This window comes from Rhipicephalus microplus, chromosome 9 (genome assembly GCF_043290135.1).
Source record: "Rhipicephalus microplus isolate Deutch F79 chromosome 9, USDA_Rmic, whole genome shotgun sequence".
NCBI lineage: Eukaryota > Metazoa > Arthropoda > Arachnida > Ixodida > Ixodidae > Rhipicephalus > Rhipicephalus microplus.
Genome location: NC_134708.1, coordinates 71,917,799 through 71,941,129, shown reverse-complemented (window position 1 = coordinate 71,941,129; position 23,331 = coordinate 71,917,799). Strand labels below are relative to the sequence as shown.

Below are 23,331 nucleotides of genomic sequence, written 5' to 3'. Positions count from 1 at the left end.
GGAGGCGTTCAAACAACCTCCCTGGGCGAAAGAACTGCGCAGCTTTTTGGGCTTCTGCTCGTACTTCCGTCGATTCATTCCTGGATTTGAATATATCACGCACCCACTCACATGGCTGCTTTGGAAAGGCGTGCCAGTTTACTTGATTCCGCATTATGCGTCCGCTTTTTCTGAGTTGAAGTTCTTTTTGACATCCCATCCGATTCTTCGACACTTGGATCCTGACTCGGCTGGCTCCCACAGAACTTTACACAGACGCTAGCGGTGTCGGTGTAGGCGCCATGTTGGTTCAACGCTTGGATAACAAAGAACATGTTGCGTATGCAAGTCGCTCGCTAAGCAAGTCTGAGCGTAACTACACCGTCACAGAGCAAGAATTCCTCGCAGTAGTCTTCACAGTGCAGCTCTTCCGGTCCTACCTGTACGGACGCCTCTTTACCGTCGTGACAGATCACCATTCGATCAGCTGGTTGGTCAATATGCGTGACCCACCTGGTCGGCTAGCGCGTTGGGCACTCCGTCTACAGGAATACTATAAAAGTGGTCGTCGTTACGCTGATGCAGATTGCCTTTCGCGACTACAGCTTCCATCGACGGTCTGTGATGCGGACAAGTTCGACACCTACATCGCATCATTGGACCTGCCATTTCCTGATAGCAACGCCTTCAAGACTGAGCAGCAAAGGGACTGCACCATACAGCAGCTCCTTCCTACCGAGTCAAGATCATCAGTGACTCGCTTCTGCACCCGCGATGGGCTAGTGTACAAAAAAAAAAACTATACTGCGACCGGCTCACGATATCTTCTCGTGGTTCCGAAGAGTCTTCACGATTCCGTCTTGCAGGCTATGCATGATGAGTCTTGATGACCCAGCGTCCGGCCATCTAGGCACAGCGAAAAACTCTTTACCGGCTTAAAGTAGCCAGGAAACTGAAGGTCAGGTTACAGCAACACTCGGTGTTACGTTTGGCCAGGCAGTTCGTCTTAGCAGACGCCATAGGCACCATTCAGTCGAGTTTTCCAGTCTGACTGCAGCGCCAGAATACAATGCTTAGCGGATAAAAAAGAAACCTTGAGAAGGCATCGATGAAAATGGAACGTGACGCGCGCGTCTCGCGCCCTGCATCTGTTTGGCGGATTGTGCCCGGGATACTTCGGGGACGCGAGCACGCGTCTCTTTTCTGCGTGCCCCTAACGGCTAATGTCAAAAGCTTCGAGACGGGGCAGTGTGAGCAACGCAGCTCCCTCTGGTCAGTGAGCGGTGCCTATTGTGCGTGAGCCGGTCTGCAAGAATGCTTTCAAAGCGATATTGGTGCCTGGTCGGAAGCACAGAGCACGACACCGTGGTCGGGTTACAATCAACGGAAGCTTCACGAATAATCTTTTTGTTGAGCGGGGTCGAACAGCGTCAGACGGCATCACTGTCGCAGTTCTCAGGGAGTCAACTTCTCCACACAGCCATTGTCGCCACGCGGGGTCCTGACAAAGAACCGATGGTTCGGAAGCGTGGGATGACATCGCCACAGCCGTTCTGAGGAATCGAGCGCCTGGACTGCCGTGTTCGAGAAGGTTCTGAAACACTGTAGCTGAACGCAGCCATGGACAGCGGCTGACGTTTGTATCAGCGGCCATCTTCTCCCCAGAGGAGATCCACTTTGGACTGCCGTGTTCGAGAAGGTTCTGGAACACTGTAGCTGAACGCAGCCATGGACCGCGGCTACAGTGGCTAGAATAGGGAAGTGTGATGAGCGGCAAGCAGCGCCTAGGGAGCGCACTGAAGCCTCTGAGGAGGAGCCGCGTGGGGGCGCGCGCAGTCGTTTATCGGAGCGCGCCGATAAACAGGTGGTATGGACAGATACGATTCCAAAGTGACACCAATATCTAAGATAGGTAGGGTCCGGGGCATAAATAGACGTAGCCACGAGCGCCGAGCCAATTCAGACATAGGGTATATTAACATGCAGGGTGGTAGGAACAGGCTGAAGTGGGAAGAGATAGAAGAACAGCTAAGGGAAGAGATGCCGATGGTATACGGTTTTGTAGAAACACATCTCAGGGACATGGAACAACCTCCGAACAATCCGGACTACGCGTGGGAATATTGTAATAGAACAGAAGGCAGTAGAAAGGGGGTGGTATTGGGGCATTCATTCATAAAAGTACAGACTGGCAAAGGGTCAAGCAGGAGTGCAAGGAACATTTATGGCTAAAAGGAAAAGTGGCAGGTCAAATGACACTCCTTGGTTTCGTGTACTTGTGGACGTGAGCAAAGGCCAGAGAGGAAAACCAGGCAATGGTAGAGTGTATATCAAAGGACATTCAGGAGTTAGGAAGAGAGTGCGAGACAATTATACTAGGAGACATGAATGCGCGCATAGAAGATATAGACGGGTATACCGATCCGACAGGCGAAATGATCATGGATATGTGTGAAAGGCTTGATTTGACCATTTGCAACAGTACCGAGAAGTGTGAAGGGCAAATAACATGGGAGCTAGGAAGGCTGCAGTCGACAATAGATTATGCACTGATGTCACATAGGATGTATGATAAGCCCAGGGGAATGCACATAGATGAAGGTGGCTCCAGAAGTCTGGGTAGTGATCACAAACGTATCAAGCTAAGTTTTGGAAGAGCAGTGAAAGTGGGAAGGAGGCAAGATGAGCAACTACAGGAAAAAAATTTTTATCCAGAAAGGCAAATTGAAATAGCCACTAAACAAATTGAGAAAGTAATCACGGAGGATAATAAAACAGTGTGGACATACACGAATCTAATTAGACTCTTTGAGCTAGAGCTTGCTAAGACGCGTGACAAGTCACCCCGGAAAAGAACACACAAACCCAAAAGTTGGTGGGATGAGGAAGCTAAGAGAGCCATAGCAAAACGTCAGGAAGCCTCTAGGGAACACAGACATGCTAAGCAGCGGGGTGAACTAACAGATGATGTTGAAAGAAAATGGGAAACCTTTCTAAGCTGTAGAAGGGATGCATCCCTTCTGATCAATGAAAAGATTAGAAGAAAGGGAGCTCAGTGGCTGGCAGAAGTACATAAAAAAGATAGAAAGGCAGCTGCGAAATTTTGGAACCATCTAAACTCCCTAAGAAATGAGACGAGCCTAGAGCAGAGTTTTATGACTACAGCCCAAGGTGCTAGGCTAGAAGGGGACGAAGCTATTGAATATATAAGAACAAAGGTTACAGAAAAATTTCAACAAAGAAGTACTTTATGCACCACAATAGACAAGGACGAATCAAGTGGTGCAATGGCTCCATTTTCACAACGAGAGTGGAAAAGGGCTGAGAAAAGGGTTCCTAGTAGGACATCAACAGGCCCAAATGACATTCCAATTAGGCTGATAAAGACATTAGGTCCGAAGTCTAAGCAGGATTTGAGAGAGGCAGGCAGCAAAATAATAATCGATGGTGAAGTTCCCGATGGATGGAAACTTAGCAGGATGAGCATGATATCTATAAAGGAAAGGGGGACAAAGCTGACATAAACAACTACCGTCCTATAACAGTGACATCAGTGGTCTACAGGCTGGCGATGCAGATTATAAAGGAAAGACTGCAGGCATGGATAGAGGATGAGGGGGTGCTGGGGGAACTGCAGAATGGGTTTCGGAAACGCAGGAGGTTGGAAGATAATCTGTTCTCACTACGCAGTGCATCGAAATAGCAGAAAAGGAACACAGGCCCCTGTGGCTAGCGTTTTTGGATATCAAGGGAGCGTACGATAGCATGGTTCAAGAGGAATTTTGGGGAATACTGGACACACTAGGCGTGGAACATGTAGTCACTAATCTTTTAAAGGATATCTATAAAGGTAGTAAGGTAGTTATAAAGTGGGAAAAACAGGTATCCAAGCTTGCAGAGGTAAAACGGGGGCTTAGGCAGGGGTGTCCCCTGTCACCCTTATTATTCATGATGTACCTACAAGGATTAGAGGCCAAATTAGAGGGAAGTGGACTGCGCTTCAACCTCTCTTTAGTCAAACAAGGAAAACTCATTGATCAGGCACTACCAGCATTAATGTACGCAGATGATATAGTGTTAATGGCCAACAACAAGAAAGATTTGCAGAGATTGATGGACATCTGCGGTAATGAGGGAGATAGGCTAGATTTTAGATTCAGTAAGGAAAAATCAGCAGTCATGATTTTCAATGACAACGAAGGTAATGAGCTTAGAACACAGGAGGTCACGCTAGAGATAACAGATAAATACAAATATCTGGGCATATGAATAAGCAATGGGACCGAGTATCTGAGGGAACATGAAATATACGTGACGACTAAAGGTAACAGGAATGCAGCAGTCATGAAAATTAGGGCACTGTGGAAGTACAATAGGTATGATGTTGTGAGAGGAATATGGAAAGGGGTCATGGTTCCTGGACTGACTTCGGCAATGCCGTCTTGTGCGTGAGATCAGAAGTTCAAGCAAGATTAGAAATTAAGCAACGTGGAATAGGTAGGCTTGCTTTAGGAGCTCACGGGAATACACCAAATCAGGGAGTACAAGGTGATATGGGATGGACATCATTTGAGTGCAGGGAAGCTAGCAGCAAGATAAAATTTGAGAAGCGATTGAGAGAACTGGGGGAGGAGCGTTGGGCTAGGAAGGTTTTCAGCTACTTGTACATAAAAAATGTCGATACAAAATGAAGGAAGCGAACCAGGAAGTTGACTGATAAATACTTAGAAAACAGCAGGTGGCCAAACCAAAAAGAACTTTTGGTTAAGAAGAAAGTGAAGGAAACGGAGACTCACATGTGGAGAATGGGCATGATTAAGAAGTCCGCACTAGAGATCTATCGAACTTTTAAGCAGGAAATTGCCAAGGAAAGGATCTATGACAATACTCGGGGTAGTTCTCTACTGTTTGAGGCCAGGACGGGAGTACTGCGAACCAAGACATATCGGACCAAATACGAAGGGGTAGACACAGTATGCAGTGCGTGTGGAGAGGAAGAAGAAACTGCCGAACACTTGATAATGTTCTGTAAAGGGCTTCACCCTATAGTTCAGGATGATGGCGCAGATTTTTTTCAAAGCACTGGGGTTTAGGGACCGGGAGGGCAAAATAGACTTTAAGCGGGTAGACTTAACTATGAGGAGGTTATCTGATTGGGGGCTAAAGTCAAGGCACGAGTGAAAATTAAACCCTTTACTGCAAGGTACGAATCCTCAAACTCACTTTTTAAAGAAAAAAAAATCTAATTTTTTGGTTCATTGAGTATTATGTCTTGGTGGCGCTAGCCACCGCCTAATCTAAAGGGTACAGCCATATCTATCCATCCATCCATCCACGTTGTTTGCACGTTTCCAACAGGTTGGTCGGGCGCGTTCGTCCTCGTTTTTTTTTTTTTTTTTATTCTGTGGCACTTTCACACCAATGCTTCTGTATGCACTCTCATGGCGCGAAAATGAAGTCATTGCTTCGTCCCGGGGTGCACTACAGGCTACAAGACAGGTTGTTCGGTGTCAGTAAGAACAAAGCTCTGCGCAGTGGTGGAGAGCGATCCCGCGCGCTGACAAGCCGCTTCAAGAAAACTTGGCTGTGTGCAAGCTGCACTTCGATGAGAGGTATGTACATCTCCCGGCACTTCGAGCTCACTGTGAACGGCGAAATGGTCCGCATAGAAAGGGGCAGGCCCATAGGCGTGCTTGTCGTTCAGGGGGGGGGGGGGGGGGCGAAGGTTCGTTGCAGTGCGCCCCCTCCCTATTAATTCAGGGTATGGGGCAGATTTTGCGCCCCCCCCCCTTTAGATGACTTAAAGTGTGCCCCGCTGCCTAGTCAATGTAATGTATAGAGCAGATTTAGCGTCCCCCTCACAGATGACTAGGGGGTGCTCATCCCCTTTGCCACCCTTGTGCGGACGCCTATTGGTAGGCTTTTTCGTGAATCTCTTCGTATTTGTAGACGCCCTTGAAATCCCCTTTTCAAAGTGGTTTTGCGACAACGAGCTTGACAGTGACAGCTTGAAAGAGCCTTTTTTCTGAATTAAAACAAAAACAAAACACAGATGTCACACTGGGCTGCGCACAACATGGTTCGAGCCTCACCAATCAAGTGAACACGTTTTTTTCTGCTCACCCATTTGCGTCTTTACACAAGGCACTCCACAAGGAGCGAGCATCTTCCCGTGAAAAGAAGTACCTGAAGCCAAGGCGCGTCATCTGCTCTCAGTTTAAAGGAAACAATGTTCTGTGGGGTGCTTGTGAAGTATAAAACTTTTTTCCTTGGGAATAAAAAAAAAAGAAAGACGCGCGACCAATTATCAAGTATGCATTGTTGTAAACAGATAGTGAGTCACTACTCGGAAATGCCTTGTATGACCAGTGTGCAGAATATAAAAGGTTTTGATTAAGATACCACTCGGGATTCTCGTCCCTGAAATGATGGTTCGCCGTAGAAGGTGTTGCAAAGAGTGGCTCACTACCTAGTCCATCGTTCCACTCTTCTATCATTTCACATCAATAAAATGTTTCAGTGCCGTAACGCGCTCACTTTCGGCACCCCTTCGATATTTCAGTTCAGTCGCGCACCCGCGCAGGCATCCAGTAATTCCAGAAGCTTATGAGCATATTTTCTCGGTCGCAATTGGAAACCATGCACGAGCAACAAAATATATTTTATATGTTTCGCGTTTCCCGCGCGCGTGCTTGATTCCCGTCTCATACATGCGCAGCGCATCGCCAGCTTGGGTGACGTGGATGGATGGATGCTGGATGGATGGATGTTATGAGCGTCCCCTTCATAACGGGGTGGTGACAAGTATGCCACCAGGCTCGATGGATGGATGGATGCTATGAGCGTCCCCTTTATAACGGGGTGGTGACAAGTATGCCACCAGGCTCGACAAAAAAAAAACAAAAAAAACAAACCTTTTTTCTTTTTTTTTTATGTTGGCCTAATGCCTCTACTTCGATAAATTCTATCTTAATGGAAAAAAGGTAAATTTTCAGCTTAAGTTCTCTGCCATTTACGGCACACTGTCCATATTTTATTTTTCCAATATTTATTTTTGTCCTTTCTCTCTAATTTTCTGCCACCAATACTCTAACCGTCTCTTACTTATTTCAATCGCGGGTGTGTTCAGCTTTCCATTGTTGTCCCTAAAACCCAAGGCTTCCTGTAGGCTCGTGCCCAAACGTACACCTGGGTGGATATCTCCACATTCAATCAGAACATGCTCCGCCGTTTCCTTATCTTTCCCGCAGCATGTGCATTGTTCTTCTTCTTTACTGAATCTTGCTTTATAACTACGCGTTCTAAGGCAACCCGATCTCGCTTCAAACAGTAAAGCGCTTCCCCTTGAATTATCGTAAAATGCCTCCCTCCTTATTTCATTTTTGCCCTTTCGGTAGTTAGCTCCCAAACGTGTGCCAGCGCCATCTAGCGGTTTCCTCCCAAGGCGTTAAGCGCTAGCCGGCCCGTTCATCACGCTTTCCTATTCTAGCCACTGTACCGCGGCTGACGTTTGTGTCGGCGGCCATCTTCTCCCGAGAGGAGCTCCACTTTCCCCCTCCACCGGACTACCCTGCGATGTCTTCAAGGCGTGGGCCGGGTGCATCATTGTGTGGTGCGCTCGTGCACTCCACCAATTGGACATTTTTGCCCGTGTTCCTCACTAGCCGAGCTGTCCAATATCTGCATCCTTTCTCGTGGGTGAAACACTAACCCCCGTATTCAGAAACGCTGCTTTACTTGATACTGACTTGTCACCGACTTCAATGCAGCACAAACGCGTTTCGAACGCTCTGTTTCTAGGCCGTGCCGAGGCACCACAAACGCACAGACCCGCTGCGAACGCACTGCATTGAAGGTGGTTTCAAGTCAAGTTGATTGATTGATTGATATGTGGGGTTTAACGTCCCAAAACCACTATCTGATTATGAGAGACGCCGTAGTGGAGGGCTCCGGAAATTTAGACCACCTGGGGTTCTTTAACGTGCGCCCAAATCTGAGCACACGGGCCTACAACATTTCCGCCTCCATCGGAAATGCAGCCGCCGCAGCCGGGATTCGAACCCGCGCCCTGCGGGTCAGCAGCCGAGTACCTTAGCCACTAGACCACCGCGGCGGGGCTCAAGTCAAGTTCAAGTCAAGTAGCGTTTCTGAATACGGGGGTAAAATTTACCTGATTCGCGGTAACAGTGGTCGCCGCCTTCTTCAGATTGCCGTGTACAGAAAACGACGGGCTATAAAAGCCGAAGACATTTGTACATAAGCTGAATCGCTGTACAGTTCCATTTCTCTTCCATCATGTAAATAAACCTTCGTTCTGTCTCTAAGAAAGTGTCTCCTCACCCGCGAGCATCGGCTATGTGGACGATGGAGAGGAGCCATCCACCGGGGAGCCAGCTACCGTGATGACGGAAGTGCTTACAAATGTCTCTCGTTCCGCGAAGAAACAATTACTCGAAGGAATTAAGCAAAAAACAACAGGAAATATTGAAGACATCGTGAAGAGGCCATGGAAGCCATTTTTATACTTGGCGCTATGACGACGCTGCTGCCACCGCAGCTCTTTTTTTTTTTTTTCTTTCATGTAGGCTCTTTGTTAAACCATGGTTAAACCTCACACTACTATTACATTCCTCCGACCGTCTATTGTTCTCTGCTTGTACTAAACAAAGAAGTTATGCTAAACCCTTCCTGGAATTTCTGTACACACAAGGCATGTCCAGGCAGGGGTTCAGGCAACAGCGGAAGCGCCAACGACACCATCATCGCCTCTATCTGCGAGTTGCCTGTGGAGCTGTGCTAAACTGGTAGGTGTTCTGCTGGCTGTGGTTGTCTGTTGATGCTCAGCTCAGCTGAACATCAACGAATGGTAGTGTATAGGTGTTCAGTGGCTAAAGCATTCAGGTTATTTTGCTTGTGCGTCGCGTTGCTGAACCGTGCTCACAGTGAACACCGTAACACCTTCAGGTAGAAAGGCAGCGCAAAATACAGCGGCGAAATATAATGAAAAGCACCGTTTAGTTGTGTTTTCATACCTTGGTCCGTGTGAAAGCCCGTTCCGAAGTGGCATCCTTCGAAAGTGAACCCAGTGAAAGTGCGCGCTCGTATCGCGCCCCGCGGCGTCGTTTGTTTGACGTTGTAGTAGCTGCTATCTCCGAGACTACTGTGCGCTGCACGGGAATCCGAAAATTCACCGAGGGGCCCACTATGCAGCGCGCAAAACGTCCTCTGTCTCAAGAAATGGTATAATTTATTATTTTTATTTAGTACATACTGCGAACCATAAATGGTCCAAGCAGGAAGGGCACATCACATAAAACAAAACTGGAATAACATGCACCATACATAATGCAATTCTCTCTACTTAATTCACAATGAATGGGGATCACATAGTTTGTTCCTATCAGACACTGTCCTTGGAAAGAAAGAATACATAAAGACATCAGTTCTCGCGAAATATGGGGTAAGCAAATTGGGATGGCGATGTCGGGTCTGCCTAGTTGATAGGAAAGATAGATACAGTGATGGATCAACGGCGAGTTTAGTGTTAAGTAGCAAGAAAACGAAATCAAGCCGTTGTTTGAGTCTGCGCGAAGCAAGTGGCTGAATGCCATTTGCAGTCATTAGTGCAGAGGGTGAATCAGATGGTATTTGTTGTATATAAAACGAACTGCTTTTCTTTGAACCCGCTCAATTTTATCAATATTAAACATGAGTATAAGGATCCGACACTGTGCTGGCGTATTCTAATTTAGGCCTTACAAAATAAAAATAACATAGAAGCTTTACATTTGAAGGGCAGTTACACAGTTTATGTCTTAAAAAGCCGAGTTTTCGGAGGGCAGCTGAACATACATTGTCTATGTAGACGTTCCAAGATAAATTGTTAGTTATGATCAAGCCCAAATATTTATAGCTAGTGACCTCTCTCAGGGTTGACGGCCCTAGTTGGTAGATATAGTCTAGCGGATTTTTTTTATGTGTCAGACACATAGAGACACTTTTGTCTACGTTGAGGGTCATTCCCCATTCATTACACCGCTGATCTATATTGGAAAGATTTGTGTCAAGTTTGTTTTGATCATGAATAGAGTAAATATCACGAAACAAAACACAATCATCGGCAAATAATCTAGTTTGTACTGTAGGTGTTATGACATTGACAATATCGTTGATATAAATGAGAAAAAGCAATGGCTCCAGTACATTTCCCTGGGGCACACCTGATGAGACATGAAGAGATGGTGAACGGTGGTCATTAATGGCAACAAGCTGTGACCGGTTAGTAAGATATCCGGCAATACAGTTTACGAGAATGTCTGGAAGGCCAATACGCTTAAGTTTTTGAATCAGTTTATCGTGAGGTACTCTGTTGAACGCTTTACTGAAATCTAAGAAAATTATGTCAGTTTGCTTATTGTTATCAAGATTTAGTGCAAAAGAGTGGATTACTGTAACCAATTGCATTACTGTTGAGTATACCTTTCTAAACCCGTGTTGAAATTGTGTCAAAATAGAATGTTGGTCCAAAAAGTTTACTATTTGGGTGGCAATTATATGTTCAATTAATTTACAGCAGCAGGATGACGTTAGAGATGTAGGATGATAGTTTTGAAGAGAAAGACGGTCCCCTTTTTTGAATACGGGACTAATGTGAGCGGCCTTCCAGTCACCTGGTAGCTTTGATGACAACAATGAAACACAAAAAATTTTATACAGGAATTTTACGACTTGTTCAGCATACCTTTTTAGAAACATATTTGGCAGATCATCCGGTCCGCACGATGTTTTGGACTTAAGGTTTAAAAGCATCGCGAATACGCCAGAGTAAGACACAAAAGATGTGTAACGACGAGAAATAAGAGACAACGCCTTTGCTGCAGGCCGGCTGTTCTTATTCTGACTTCGTCTTCGTCGTCTTTCGTCTCTCCCAGGTATGCGCCGAGCACGATCGCCGCTTTGTCATCATTACACTCGGCCACGCTGCAGCTGGTCTACTCCTGTAAGAAAAACACAAACCAATGTCACGTTTGCCGCCGTATGCAGTTCTTCATCCGCGACACATGCACCGCAAAGTTATTCCGTTTTCTCTTGTCTCTGCGCGTATCAGAAGCTGTGGATCGTACTCGCCAAGTGTTATCTCCCAAGCGCTCAGAAATAATGTAAGGGCCGTCGTACTTTGGGTGCAGTTTGTTTGAAGACGATGGCGCACCTCGCTGTAGCCACACCTCATCACCTACACTGTATTTCGGCGCGGGACGGTGGCGTCGGTCGTAGTATCGCTTTTGTGCCTGTTGAGCATGCACAATCCTCCTACGCGCCTCCACACGGATATCGCGACAAAGTCTCTGGCGTGCAGCGGAACGCCCTACTTTAACGGGAGTGTCCAAACCGAACGTAGCATTCAGTTGCGGGAGCTGACCATAGACAATCTCGTAGGGGCAAATTCCTGTGGAGCTGTGTGCCGCCGTGTTCACTGCGTACGCAGCTGCTTGGAGATGATCATCCCAGTCGGCCTCACCTCGTTTGTGATTCTTACAGTACGGTGCGAGTCTAGCCTGGATAGTCTGGTTCGACCTTTCGGCCAGTCCGTTCGCCTGCGGATGGTATGCCGACGCGAAGTGATGGTCCACTCCAGCTTGTTGTAGGTAAGTGCGGAGCTCGCGACTGCGAAAGGTGGTCGACCGGTCGGAGATCAACTTGTTAGGAAGACCGTGTCGCCATTCGAAGCGATCTTTCAGGAATCGGATGACATGGCTAGCAGCAAGCGAAGGCACGGCCGCGACCTCTACGAACTTGGACAAGTAGTCCACAGCGAGTATAATGTAACGATTGCCCGCTGTCGTCATTGGAAGAGGCCCGATGTGATCTATGCCCAACGTGTGGAAAATTGTCTCTGGAGGCTTGATCGGCGTAAGAAGTCCATGTCGAGCTCCAGGACGTCGTTTGTGTTGCTGACAAATCTCGCAACTGGCAACGTATGAACGCACGCTTTTATCCATTTTCGGCCACCAAAAACGTTCTTGTGCCTTGCGTAAGGTGGCTCTGTAGCCAACATGGCCTCCCTCGGGAGTGTCATGGATGGCGCGTAGTACGCTCGATCTTAAGGTGTCAGGAATGACCAGGAGATGACACTCGGTGCTTTTATCGGCCCAGTGACGCCGATACAGCGTTCCATTACGTAAGACAAACTTGGCATTGCGTCCCGCATCGCCAATGGAGTCTATAACGGATGCGAGTCTTCCATCGGCTTGCTGAGCCTTGGTCACGTCCTGTTGAGAAAACAGGATCCAGGTTTCTCGATTTCGTGTGGAGAACTCCTCGATCGGATTTCGCGATAAAGCGTCCGCAAGCTGATTTTGTGCTCCAGCACGGTGACGGATGTCGTACGTATAGTCTTGGAGCCGAACAATCCATCGGGCAAACTTGTGCTTGAGGTGCTGCTTCTGGAACATCCACGCAATCGCGGAGTTGTCTGTTACTACCGTGAAGTGTCGGCCAAACAAGTAGTGGCGGAACTTTTCATCCACACTCCATACTACAGCCAAACACTCCAGTTCATTCGAATGATAATGCCGTTCTGCGTCCGATAGTTTACGACTGGCGTAGCAGATGACGTGCCCACGCCCACTCGAGTCACGTTGAAGTAAAACCGCCCCCAGGCCAATCTGACTCGCATCAGTATGGACTTCTGTCATCCAATCTTCATTAAAGTGGCAGAGCACCGGGCTATGTGTAAGCTGGTGTTTGAGGGTTTGGAAGGCGTTATCCTGCAAAGGACCCCACTGAAATTGGGCGTTTTTCTTCAGTAAGTCCGTGAGTGGAGCAGCAGTTGACGCAAAGCTCGGTACAAACTTGCGCAAGTATGACGCCATTCCTAGGAATACCTGGAGCTGTTTTATAGATGTTGGTGCAGGGTATTTGGCAACGGCGTCTATACGTTCAGGCAAGGGTCGTACGCCATTATGAGATATCTGATAACCAAGATAAGATATTGTCGTCAACCCAAACTGGCACTTCTCGCGGTTAAGTCGAAAGCCGGTGTTGTATAGCCTCTGCAGAACCGTGTCGAGATTTTGTAGATGTTGTTTTTCTGTTTCCCCGATGACTAGAACGTCATCGAGGTACACGACGCAGGCACGGTCTATCAGTGTGCCTAACACTGTGTTCATGGCACGCTGAAAGGTGCTTGGAGCAGTTCGCAGACCGAACGGCATCCGATTAAACTCGTACAAGCCAGATGGTGTTCGGAAGGCCGTCTTAAACTTATCTTCTTCAGCCACGTTGATCTGCCAATACCCTGCTTTTAAATCTAGCGACGAAAAGAACCTCGCTTTTCGTACGGCGTCAATAGCGTCGTCAATGCGTGGTAGCGGGTACGAGTCTGGTATGGTGTGCTTGTTCAGCTCTCGGTAGTCAACACAGAATCGGAGATTGCCGTCCTTTTTACGGACTAGGACAACAGGTGCTGCCCACGGGCTAGAAGATGGCCTGATTATGCTTGCGGCAAGCATTTCTTGCACCTGCTGGTCAATTAATATCCGCTCTCGTTCGGCATATCTACGTAACGGTATGGACACCGGCGGATGATTGTCGGTAGTAATATGGTGCACTAGCACGCTAGTTCCGGGAAGCTGAGTAGTAGTATCAGCGAAGAGCGATGCGTGCCTCTCGAGTATTGCGGGAAGTGTAAGTGGCGTCGTCAGCTCACCTTGGGATTGCGCCGGAGGCACACTTGGAGCCACAGGATGGAGGTTGACGGTACTTCCTTCCACCGTGAGGCGCACTTCCCCGGAGAGCAGGTAGTCGGCCCCTAAAACCATGTCTGTGGGCAGGTCGTCGAAGACGGGCACCGAGGACAAAAACTTGCTGCCGGCCTCGGTGTTGAGTTGCAGGTTTAGGGCACCGACCGGTAGTACGTCGCCACCGAGACCCCGCAGTGGTGGCTCAGTCCAAGGCTGGAGAGGTTCGGAGGCGTGGCGGCGAAGCAACGCCGTACGTTGAGCTCCGGTATCAACGAGAGCTGTCAGTTCTCCGATGCCGTCGACGCGGACCTTGAGGGTTGGAAGTGGGCGTGATTGATATTGCATCGCTTGAGGTTGGCTTTGTGGGCAGCTTTTATACCCATGCCCGATGCGGCCACACGTATAGCATCCGCGTCTCGGTGAAGCTGGCTCCTTTGGGCCAACTGCAGCCGCCCGGCGATGAGACGTGTCCTGCAACTCCATTGCCTGGCGTACGAAAGTGGAGATGTGGACTGGGTGGTTGTGGGCGGACAAGACGGCTGCGTGCGTCGAGTCATGGATCCCGTCGATGATGTACTGCCTGGCTGCGGAGGAGGTCCACTGTATATCGCAAGCTTGTAAAAGGTCCAGCTTGTCGTAGATGTAAGTCGCGACGTCCTCGGTTGCACCTTGCCGGCGTGACCGCATGGTCATGAAACGGTCGTCGTAAGCGCTCGGAAGCGGCGCAAACGCGGACATCAGGGCCGCGCTCCATGTTTGCCATGTAGCGTATGTACTGCCTTGGAAACGATGCCACGCTTGGGCAGATCCTCGCAAACGTCCTTCAGCGACCGACTTCTTAATCGTGTCGCTCCACGAGTATTTAAGGGCAACCGAGTTTATCACGCTTACCCAGTTGGTAGGGTCATCCTTGAATCCATGAAAATATGGAATTTCGTTCTCGTTGAACGATCCAAAAGAGGCGCAGCCAAACCCGGATGTCTTGAGCTCTTGGGCGAACAGAGAGAAGCCTCGAGAAATGGCCTCGCTGCAGTCATGATGCGGTGCCGCCGTGGAGGCTTGGACGCCGTCCGTGATCGGTGGGGAGTTCGAGAGCACTCGTCCACTTCGAAGTGTAGTGGACGCAGGGATATCGGGGTCAGTAGTTCGCGACTGCGCCATTGTAACGACGAGAAATAAGAGACAACGCCTTTGCTGCAGGCCGGCTGTTCTTATTCTGACTTCGTCTTCGTCGTCTTTCGTCTCTCCCAGGTATGCGCCGAGCACGATCGCCGCTTTGTCATCATTACAGATGCTTTAGATGGATTGAACACTTTACCGTTTGGTACGTATGTACTAGAACCAGAAAACACACTTTGAAAATGCGTATTATAATCTTGAAACCTATGCACTGTCCACACCCTGCGGCCTGTAATTTTAGAGGTAAGATCGTTTCATGGAGGGAGCACCGAGGAATTCCCAGGTGAGAGCTCATTTGATGCGCTAAAGCCGTTGGTTGCAGCGCCTTGAAACCCGTGCTGCAACCTACTACATCGCTTTTCGCAGAACTTTGCTGAAAAGTGAATTACCAGGGCCCATTTGACACCGATCGAGCACTGGCCGACTACAGTTAAAACTCGATCTAAGGAAACCTGATTTCACTAAGTACCGCATATAACAAAGAATTTTCGTGCCATGTTCCTCGAGGTGGCTTAGCCGAGATTGGGAGGGTGTAGAATAAACATATCCAAATTTGAAAGAGGAACAGGAAATGTTGTAGCCAATGTAGCTGTTTTTATATTGCCATCAATGAATGTACTGGATGAATTTTGCAGAAGTAATCATTGCAGTGCATGGATGCCTATAGCAATACTGTGTCAATCTAATATTACGTTCTTGGTGTATTTCTGTAAATGCTCATGTGCATATTCACGACTCTTTGGATTTTAACAGGCACAAAAGCAGCGACGGGAAGCACTACAGTCATGTCCGCTTAGCACATTCCTTACTGCTCAAGAAAATTGTTACACTTCTTTTTAATACTCATTAAAGCATACAAGTTTCTCACTACACAAAAGTCTGTGCGTGGAAAGTTTGCCGAAAACCAGTGAGCGAGAAACCCTGCATCTTGGTGGCATCATGATCTAGTTGTCTGCCCATATGTTGGCCATAACCTTAACTTGTTGCGTGTAATTAACCATGACAAAAGCTGGCTATCACCTGTCACAACAGCATACAGGAAGAAGTATACGTTTATCTTACTTTTTTTACCGAGTATCGCATATCGCAACCAACAGAATCAGGATTACAGTGAAGTCTCATACCAGAACTTTGGGTGCTGCAAATGACAAAATGAGCCCATGTTTTTTTCCACAAAACTGAAGACTTTGCTGCACATATAGTCATTGTAGTATGCTTGCATAGCCTGGCCTAATTCCTGGCCTGCTTGCTTCAGGCATGCACCGTTATCATGGTGCATGTATAAACTATTTTGTTTTCTTTGTCGCACAGTGAAAATCCACGGGAAAGTTATTTTTCAGGAACATGTCATCCCCAATTGTAACTTGGGAGGCACTGGGTTCGGGCTAGTTGCTGATCTATAACTTATGTAAGCACCAGAGGCACATACGTAAGACAAGCGAAGGACACAGGACAAGTGCTTGTCGAACTGCACTTAATTGGATCATAACTTATGTAAGTGCTAAAGGCACGTACGTAAGACGAGCGAAGGACACAGGACAAGTGCTTGTCCTGTGTCCTTCGCTCGTCTTACGTACGTGCCTTTAGCACTTACATAAGTTATGATCCAATTAAGTACAGTTCTTCTGCTCATACTCTCCATGGTCTAGTGGTGGTTATGGCGCACAGCTGGTGACCCAAAGGTCATGGAATTGAATCCTGATTGCAGCAGAGGGATTTTGATTGAGGCTAAATGCTGGAGGACTGTGTACATTCGGCGTGCGTTGCAGAACACCAGGCGGTCAAAATTTTTGGAGCCCTCCACTGCGGCATCCCTCATTATCATATTGTGGCTGTGAGAAATAAAACCTCGGCGGTTACTAGAGCGTTAAGAGTCAAGGTTAGCTGTGTGTTATAGATAACAAGTGGTCATCATCATAACCTGGCACACATCTTTGCCTTCTCCTTCACCGCCTTCCTCTTCTGCTCTGCTACCAGCGGACATGCTCCAGTTTGTCTGGCGAACGATGCAATGACTTTGTGGGCAAGGAATGAGTACATGAGAGGGAGTGAGAGAATTTCTCAGTCGTGAGAGAAGGGCGAGTTTGAACAAAATGTCATCTAACATTGCCGGTAAAGGAAGACATTTCCCCCATGTCGCATATAGGTCACATCTGAAGGGAACCTGACAGCATATTTTGAAAAATATGCCAACGTTCTGACATAGGGCAGGATTCTGACGTACGAAGGTTTTGTCCCATAGTTATGTTTTAACACAATGTGACCGCATGGGGTGTCTCACGAAAAGAATTCTTGGGACCAGGCGCATCTGCATAGCTCATGAAGATAGCTACAAAGAGAATAAAAAAAAAAAGGATTATTCGACAATCTTGTGAAGACCGCAGGCCACCAGTAGGGGTACGCATGTTTGAGATCCTTGTTTTAGGTAGTTGTGTCAAACCTTAGATGTCAATCTGTAGTGTTTACGTTTGCCAAGAAAATTGTACTCACGGTTCAAGGGAAAACCAGCTAGCACAACTGTCCTTCTAAGGTGATGGTTGTTCTGTGTGTGGAGCTAACATTTTTTTTTAAATTAAAATATAACTGTGCATAGTGCACTTTTCATTATGCTCATTTACCCCCCCCCTTTTTTTTTTCAACATTAATGCCCTGTAGAGTGAGACATATAAAGTAAGTTTAGAATAGTCTTGCCATTGATATGGCCTTTTAAATATACATTTGTAACGAATATTGCGATATAGCAAAGCCATTTTCGAATCAGATGTGACTGTGTTACAATAAGTTTTCACTGCACAAGGCCTTTTGTTGACCTCACTCTGACTTTCGGGTATTCTATGTCTTACAGGTTCTGCCGACCATGGCTGTTACAAGAGCATTGTCCTCATCTCACACATATTTTTGAAACAACAGCCCCAAGCATTGCCAAAGCTTGTCACTGTTCATGACAACCAATTGTGTGTGTCAGGAGGTCCCGTGAATAAGTGAACTGCGCTCATTTTGTGATCATGGCCTCTGACCAGCATGTTGCTGTACGCTCTGCAGACATGGCTATTGCTAGCAGCAGTCTCTCCAAAGAATTAAGTTTATGTCGCTCTGGCTTCTTATCGTCACTGAGAAGTTCCCTTGATTTGACTCCCTTTTGGCTATTTATCATACTCGCTTTTCTTTATTCTGTTATTCTGTGCAAGTGTGTTTATTTTTGTCTTTGGGCTTTTTCATTGTCCATTTCGTGGCTATGAGACCATCTTAATTTTCAGCTATAGGCATCTTGCATTGATGTTTCACTGTTTTTTTTTGCCACCCACGTAAACTGCGGGCAGTTGCTCTTCTCATCATGTTTGCTGATTAAAAACCTGGGAGTAATGTGGTGAAGTCAGATTTGGCAACTGTAGGTACACGCCACAAACGATTCATTCATGTGTGTATCTGTAATAAGCTCGGTGTGATGCACCGCATGTGCCTCAAGTCTGGGAATGAAAACATGCGAATTGATCTAGGGGTTATTATGAAACCAACAAACAGTGAAGCCACGGAAATCATTTGTTTTTAGCTGTAGTGTACAAAAATGTTTAAAGTCGATGAAACATTCAAGTTATTCTTCAGATTCCCCATGTTTTCCTAGTTTAATTAATTCTCAAAGCAAACGATACTGTCCACTATGTTTCCGTCGGCTTTATTGTTTGTTGGCTAGATTAAGTCTGTGAATGGCTATTTTGAGAAAGTCATTCAACCACAGCTTTGTAAGTTTTGTTTCTCATATTATTTGTGTAAATTTATTCCAGTTTTGTTGTACAAAGTTTATGTGGGTTTTTGTTTTGTTTAGCTAATGTTTACTGCTCCGCACAAATTTTGACTGTGTGCGGTATTTTTTCTACTCTACAAAGTATCTTTTAGCTCTTGGAGGAACGCTAAGGTGAAACGACGAATCAATATAGACTGGTCAAATATTTTTTTAAAACTCTACTGCAATTGATTTCATTATCATAGGTTTGCTGATGGAAATAAAAACTAAGGTCAAAGATAAATTTCTAAATTTGGTGCTGAAATCATTGCATGGGGCTGTCAGCGGGATGTTATGGAATACGAAAGTGCTCTCTCATATTTCGACTAAATTGGCTCTGTGAAATTTTTAGACTTAGTGTGTTAGGTCTGTGGTTCTGTCAGCGAACAATGCGCTTTATGTTTACCCATTGATATCTAGTCCTTAGTAGAGGCCATCAAAATCAGTGACAATGCCTCTCTTATCAGCGACATTGCAGCGACAATGCCTTTTCTATCAGCGGCATTGCAGCAAATAGGTGCGGGAATGTCACGGCAGTGTTGCCACATGCGCTTTACTTGGCGGCGTTTTCTCACTTACCAGATGCCTTCATGCAGCAAGGGCCGCGCTTTTGATATCGTGAGAGGGTAATTCGGTAGCGAAATAAACATTACTTTTCCCTTTTGTATATCCTTTAAAACTGGAGTCTGAAAATCCGCCAAATATTTTGTAAAAGGGAATGACGTGACAAGATTTAGGTGGCGCTGACAATTTTATCTGGGTTCTCAAATGACGCCTGTAAATAAAATTGTAAGGGGTGCTTCTAATGTGCTGCGCCAGTACAGTTTCTCTAGTATGCACTGTTTTCTTGCTGTTGCCTTTTAAAGTGCTGTCACTGCACTACTGAACTTTTTTGAAGTATACCGATAAATCTGAAAATGAAATACGGAAAGTATGACTGCATTGTAACCTCATTTCTTCTTTGTAGTTGTACCTGCGTGTGTCCTCGAGCTCATAGTCTGGCTTATGCTATGAAAATGAATGCATGCAGTCCTGCTGCTTGTAGTCCTGCTGCTTGTACTGGTTCGAAACCACTCGAAAAGTTGCGTGTTTTGTTTTGTGGCAAGCGCGAGGTAACATGTGAATGGATTTTTACTCCAGTTGGATGCTATTGTGCTATTCAATGAACAAGCCATAAGTAGCTCACAGGGTTGTGTCTTTTATCTGTGTCCTTTATGCACAGTTTTAGAGTATTTGTATTGGCCGCGTGATTACACAAACTGCTTTTGTATCAACTTGTATCAATGTATTGCTATTTGTTAGTTTATTGAAAAGTGGTATCAAACGATTCTGGTACCCCTTCTGTAATTTGTCACTTTTTTTTTTTCGTTGAGATTCAGTTTGTTTCGAAAGGACGTAGGCTGGTGATCACATGTTGCACAGGAGTGGTAGGCGATCCATGAACTACGAAGCACTTTTGTGTCGTTACTAAATTGATAATTACATTTTTTGTATTGAAAGAGGACATAGGCAGTGTTTATAAGTCAATAAAGTTTACACAAAGGCATTGGAATTCCTCTGTAAGAGTGTTAATTACAGTGAAGTAGCCAAAAAAATTAAATTACCAAATTACAAATTTATAAGGTTTTCCTTGTTTCATGTAGCCGCGATAGCTTTGATGACTTTCAAAAGTTGTTTCTTAACAGGAAAAGGTGTGTGATCAAATCCACGAGCTAGTCGCTTCGATCTTTTTTTTTTTCTTCTTGTATGCAGGACTCGAAGTACCCAAGATCATTTTTATCAAGGAGGAACCCCCATCCAGCTCTGACGAAGCGTCCACAACAGACACAGGAAGGGACGACACTGTCACAAACTGGACTTCAGGTGCCCAAGGAGAGGAGGTGTCCAAGGACTCGGAAGATGTTCCCATCGAAGCGACAGACGTAGCACCAGATGTGGAGAGCTTAGACGGAAACAGTGGTTTGCAGAAGTGTGGACAGTGTGGGCAATACTTCAGCAGTGCGGAAGTCCTGCTTCAGCACTCGGTCACGCACTCGTGGAACTCGCCGTTCTGGTGTCATAATTGCGGCGCCACCTTCGTGTGCCGGGAGGACCTGGCGGAGCACGAGAGCATGCACGTCGATAAGGATCGGTTCTGCTGCGCACTGTGCAGCAAGATATTCGTCAGCGGGAGCGTGCTTCGAGGTCACACAACAGTTCACCAAGACCATCCTGGATATCGTTGCCACCTGTGCCCCATGGTGTGAGTAGTCGGTGACGTGCCACTGAGCTTGTTTATTTGTTTTTGTCTATTCACTTATTTGCTGTGCTTACGCTGATTCTAGAATGAACCCACTAGCATGAGTGCACGACATACAAGCTTCATGTGCTAAAAATCTTGCGTTGAGTTATGCACATAAGATTGCGACCACACGATTTGGAACACAGTCAGTGAATACGAATGAAATTATGCAGTGCATGACATACAGTGGCACAAAGCTCAAGATATATGCGAATACATACAAACATTGTAGAAAAACAAAGAAACAAGAAAGCAGAGAAAAGCAAGATGTGCTACAGATCATTTAGCTTCGTTAAGAAGTCAGACTCTGTCGTATGCCTCTGTAATTTCACGACGGTTTGCGGGACCACAATGCTTAATGCTGCATCCCCTCAGAGTGTTTCTATCGAGTTAAGTTTGCAGCAGTAATCCTTATAGTTGTTACAAGAGAGGTGATCATTTTGATAAAGGGGCAGTAAATGACATAAGTCATATCTGCTTTCTCTTTTATATCTTCTTCTTTAAATTAAGATTTGGACTATGTAAGCTGTAGCCACAATGCTTGAAAGCACCAAAGTGCCCTGAATCATTTACTTCAATAATTTTTTCTATCAACAGATTCCCATCTTGAAACTTGAATATTGGAAGCTTTTCAACATGGCGCATTCTTTGACCTAATTTCATTGTTTTTTGGTTTTTTTTTTCATATAGTCATATAAGCAGTTTTGTGGCTCTGTAACTTCACTGGATACGGCTTTCTGTCAATCACTAGAAAAATGTGAACTACATGAGCTCTGGTGTTTGCATAACACTGAACGCTTCCCAACCGCCATAGCTGACAGTTATCATCTTATCTTGTGTTGGAACCACTGGTTAGATTTCTGAAACATTAAAGTCGTGCGTTGGCATTGTTTTAGAACGGTGCCTGATTTTCTGTAGCCATTGCTGCTTTTCTCGCCTGTGTTATTTGCTACATTTCGCAATAGCAAGTTATTCTACAGTGGTACTTGGAGGCTGGATTTTAGTGCATGAGGGTGGGCTGTTCAAAGTCATTCACATAACTTTTTCATAGTTAAAATCATATTCAAGTCATAGTCAGTCACATAACTCTGTTCAAGTAACCAACATATGTTCTGTGTCTGCATATTGTTGCATAGCCTAGCTACCATAGCTTTTGCGTTGTGCTGCTACATGCCACGGTGAGCCATGGTCGGCTCCTTTTGTTGGCTTACAACTGCACATTCTGATTGGTCTTTGTTGATGACGTACCGCCAGCCTCATAGCAATGCTAGACAGTCTAAGTAGCCCTAGCATTTCTAGAGAATGCAGTGCACAGCTGAATTAAAAGAAGTGGCCAACATGCACGCGCATAAAAAGAAAATGCCCAAGGCCATGATGCATGCTGATGTAGTATTTAGGTCAGGGCCTTAATCCCTGATGTAGAAACTATGTCTTGTGCTCGAATGGCAAATAAAACACAGCGAATTGATGTCCCCACGTAGTTTAGACCTATTATAGACTTTGTTGTACTACGGACAGTAAAGCAGCAATTCACAACCGCTTCCCCTACTGTTATTGCATCTGTTATAAAGGAAACAGAAAACAAAAGAAAAGGAAATGAGAAAAGGAAAAATAATTCTTGCTGTTTCACCATCTTTGCCACATGACAATGTGGTAAAGATGGTGAAACAGCAAGAATTATGTATTGACACATATCATTTATGTGCAATCGGCTGTGGCTCCTACACATTGAGGGGTTTGAAGAAGAAAAAATTTTTGTTGCGCTGGTTTTGGGACAGGCGTCGACTCCTGGTTGTGGGTCTTGCATTGCCCGCGACTTTGTTTTGTACATAGGTCTTAATTTTGGCCTACTCTTATACCCATGGCACTTTGCTAGAGGTGCTAGGTAAAAATAACGATTAACATTGCCACTATTGTTGTGGAAGCCAGCTTTTCACTGCTGGAATGAAGAGCCACTGGTTGGCCACTGCAAAGCTTCATTGTATTGCGCCAATACTTTTCACGCTTTAATCATGAGCTAAAAGATGACAATTGAAGAAGCTATAGTAAAAGATGGCTGATCAACAACAACACGAATGCTTCTTTGATTATTGTCTTCATTACATCGCAGGCATGGTCAAGAATGTGCCATGCTGGTGCACTTTTTGTTTGTCGAATGGGACGTCCTTCAATTTGTGCTAATGACTTGTAGCAGGATGATTTGGCGTAATGTGAGCACAGTGGGACCCCGTTCATACATTGTCCAGCGGACTGGGTAAGAAAAATGTAACAGCCGAGAAAACGCAAGAGTGAAGAAAGCTTCGAAAATGAATGAAAGCTCCGGTGCCTTGACTACAAACAATTTATTTTGGAAAGATGAACCTATGACT

General features: G+C 45.9%; 1 protein-coding gene across 4 annotated transcripts in view; it reads left to right on the top strand.

Moving 5' to 3' along the window:
• The first annotated feature begins 5,401 nt into the window (after window positions 1-5,401).
• Window positions 5,402-23,331, top strand: part of LOC119163251 (uncharacterized) — a 37,055-nt gene continuing 19,125 nt past the window's right edge. For 2 of the 4 annotated variants that reach the window (XM_075873812.1, XM_075873809.1), the window contains exons 1-2: window positions 5,402-5,591; window positions 20,434-20,923. In XM_075873812.1, coding sequence (XP_075729927.1) covers window positions 5,411-5,591; window positions 20,434-20,923 — 671 coding nt within the window. In that variant the 5' untranslated portion in view covers window positions 5,402-5,410. Of the gene's footprint in view, window positions 5,592-8,586; window positions 8,846-17,745; window positions 17,982-20,433; window positions 20,924-23,331 lie in introns of those variants that run through there. The other 2 variants (XM_075873810.1, XM_075873811.1) reach the window with 2 other exon arrangements.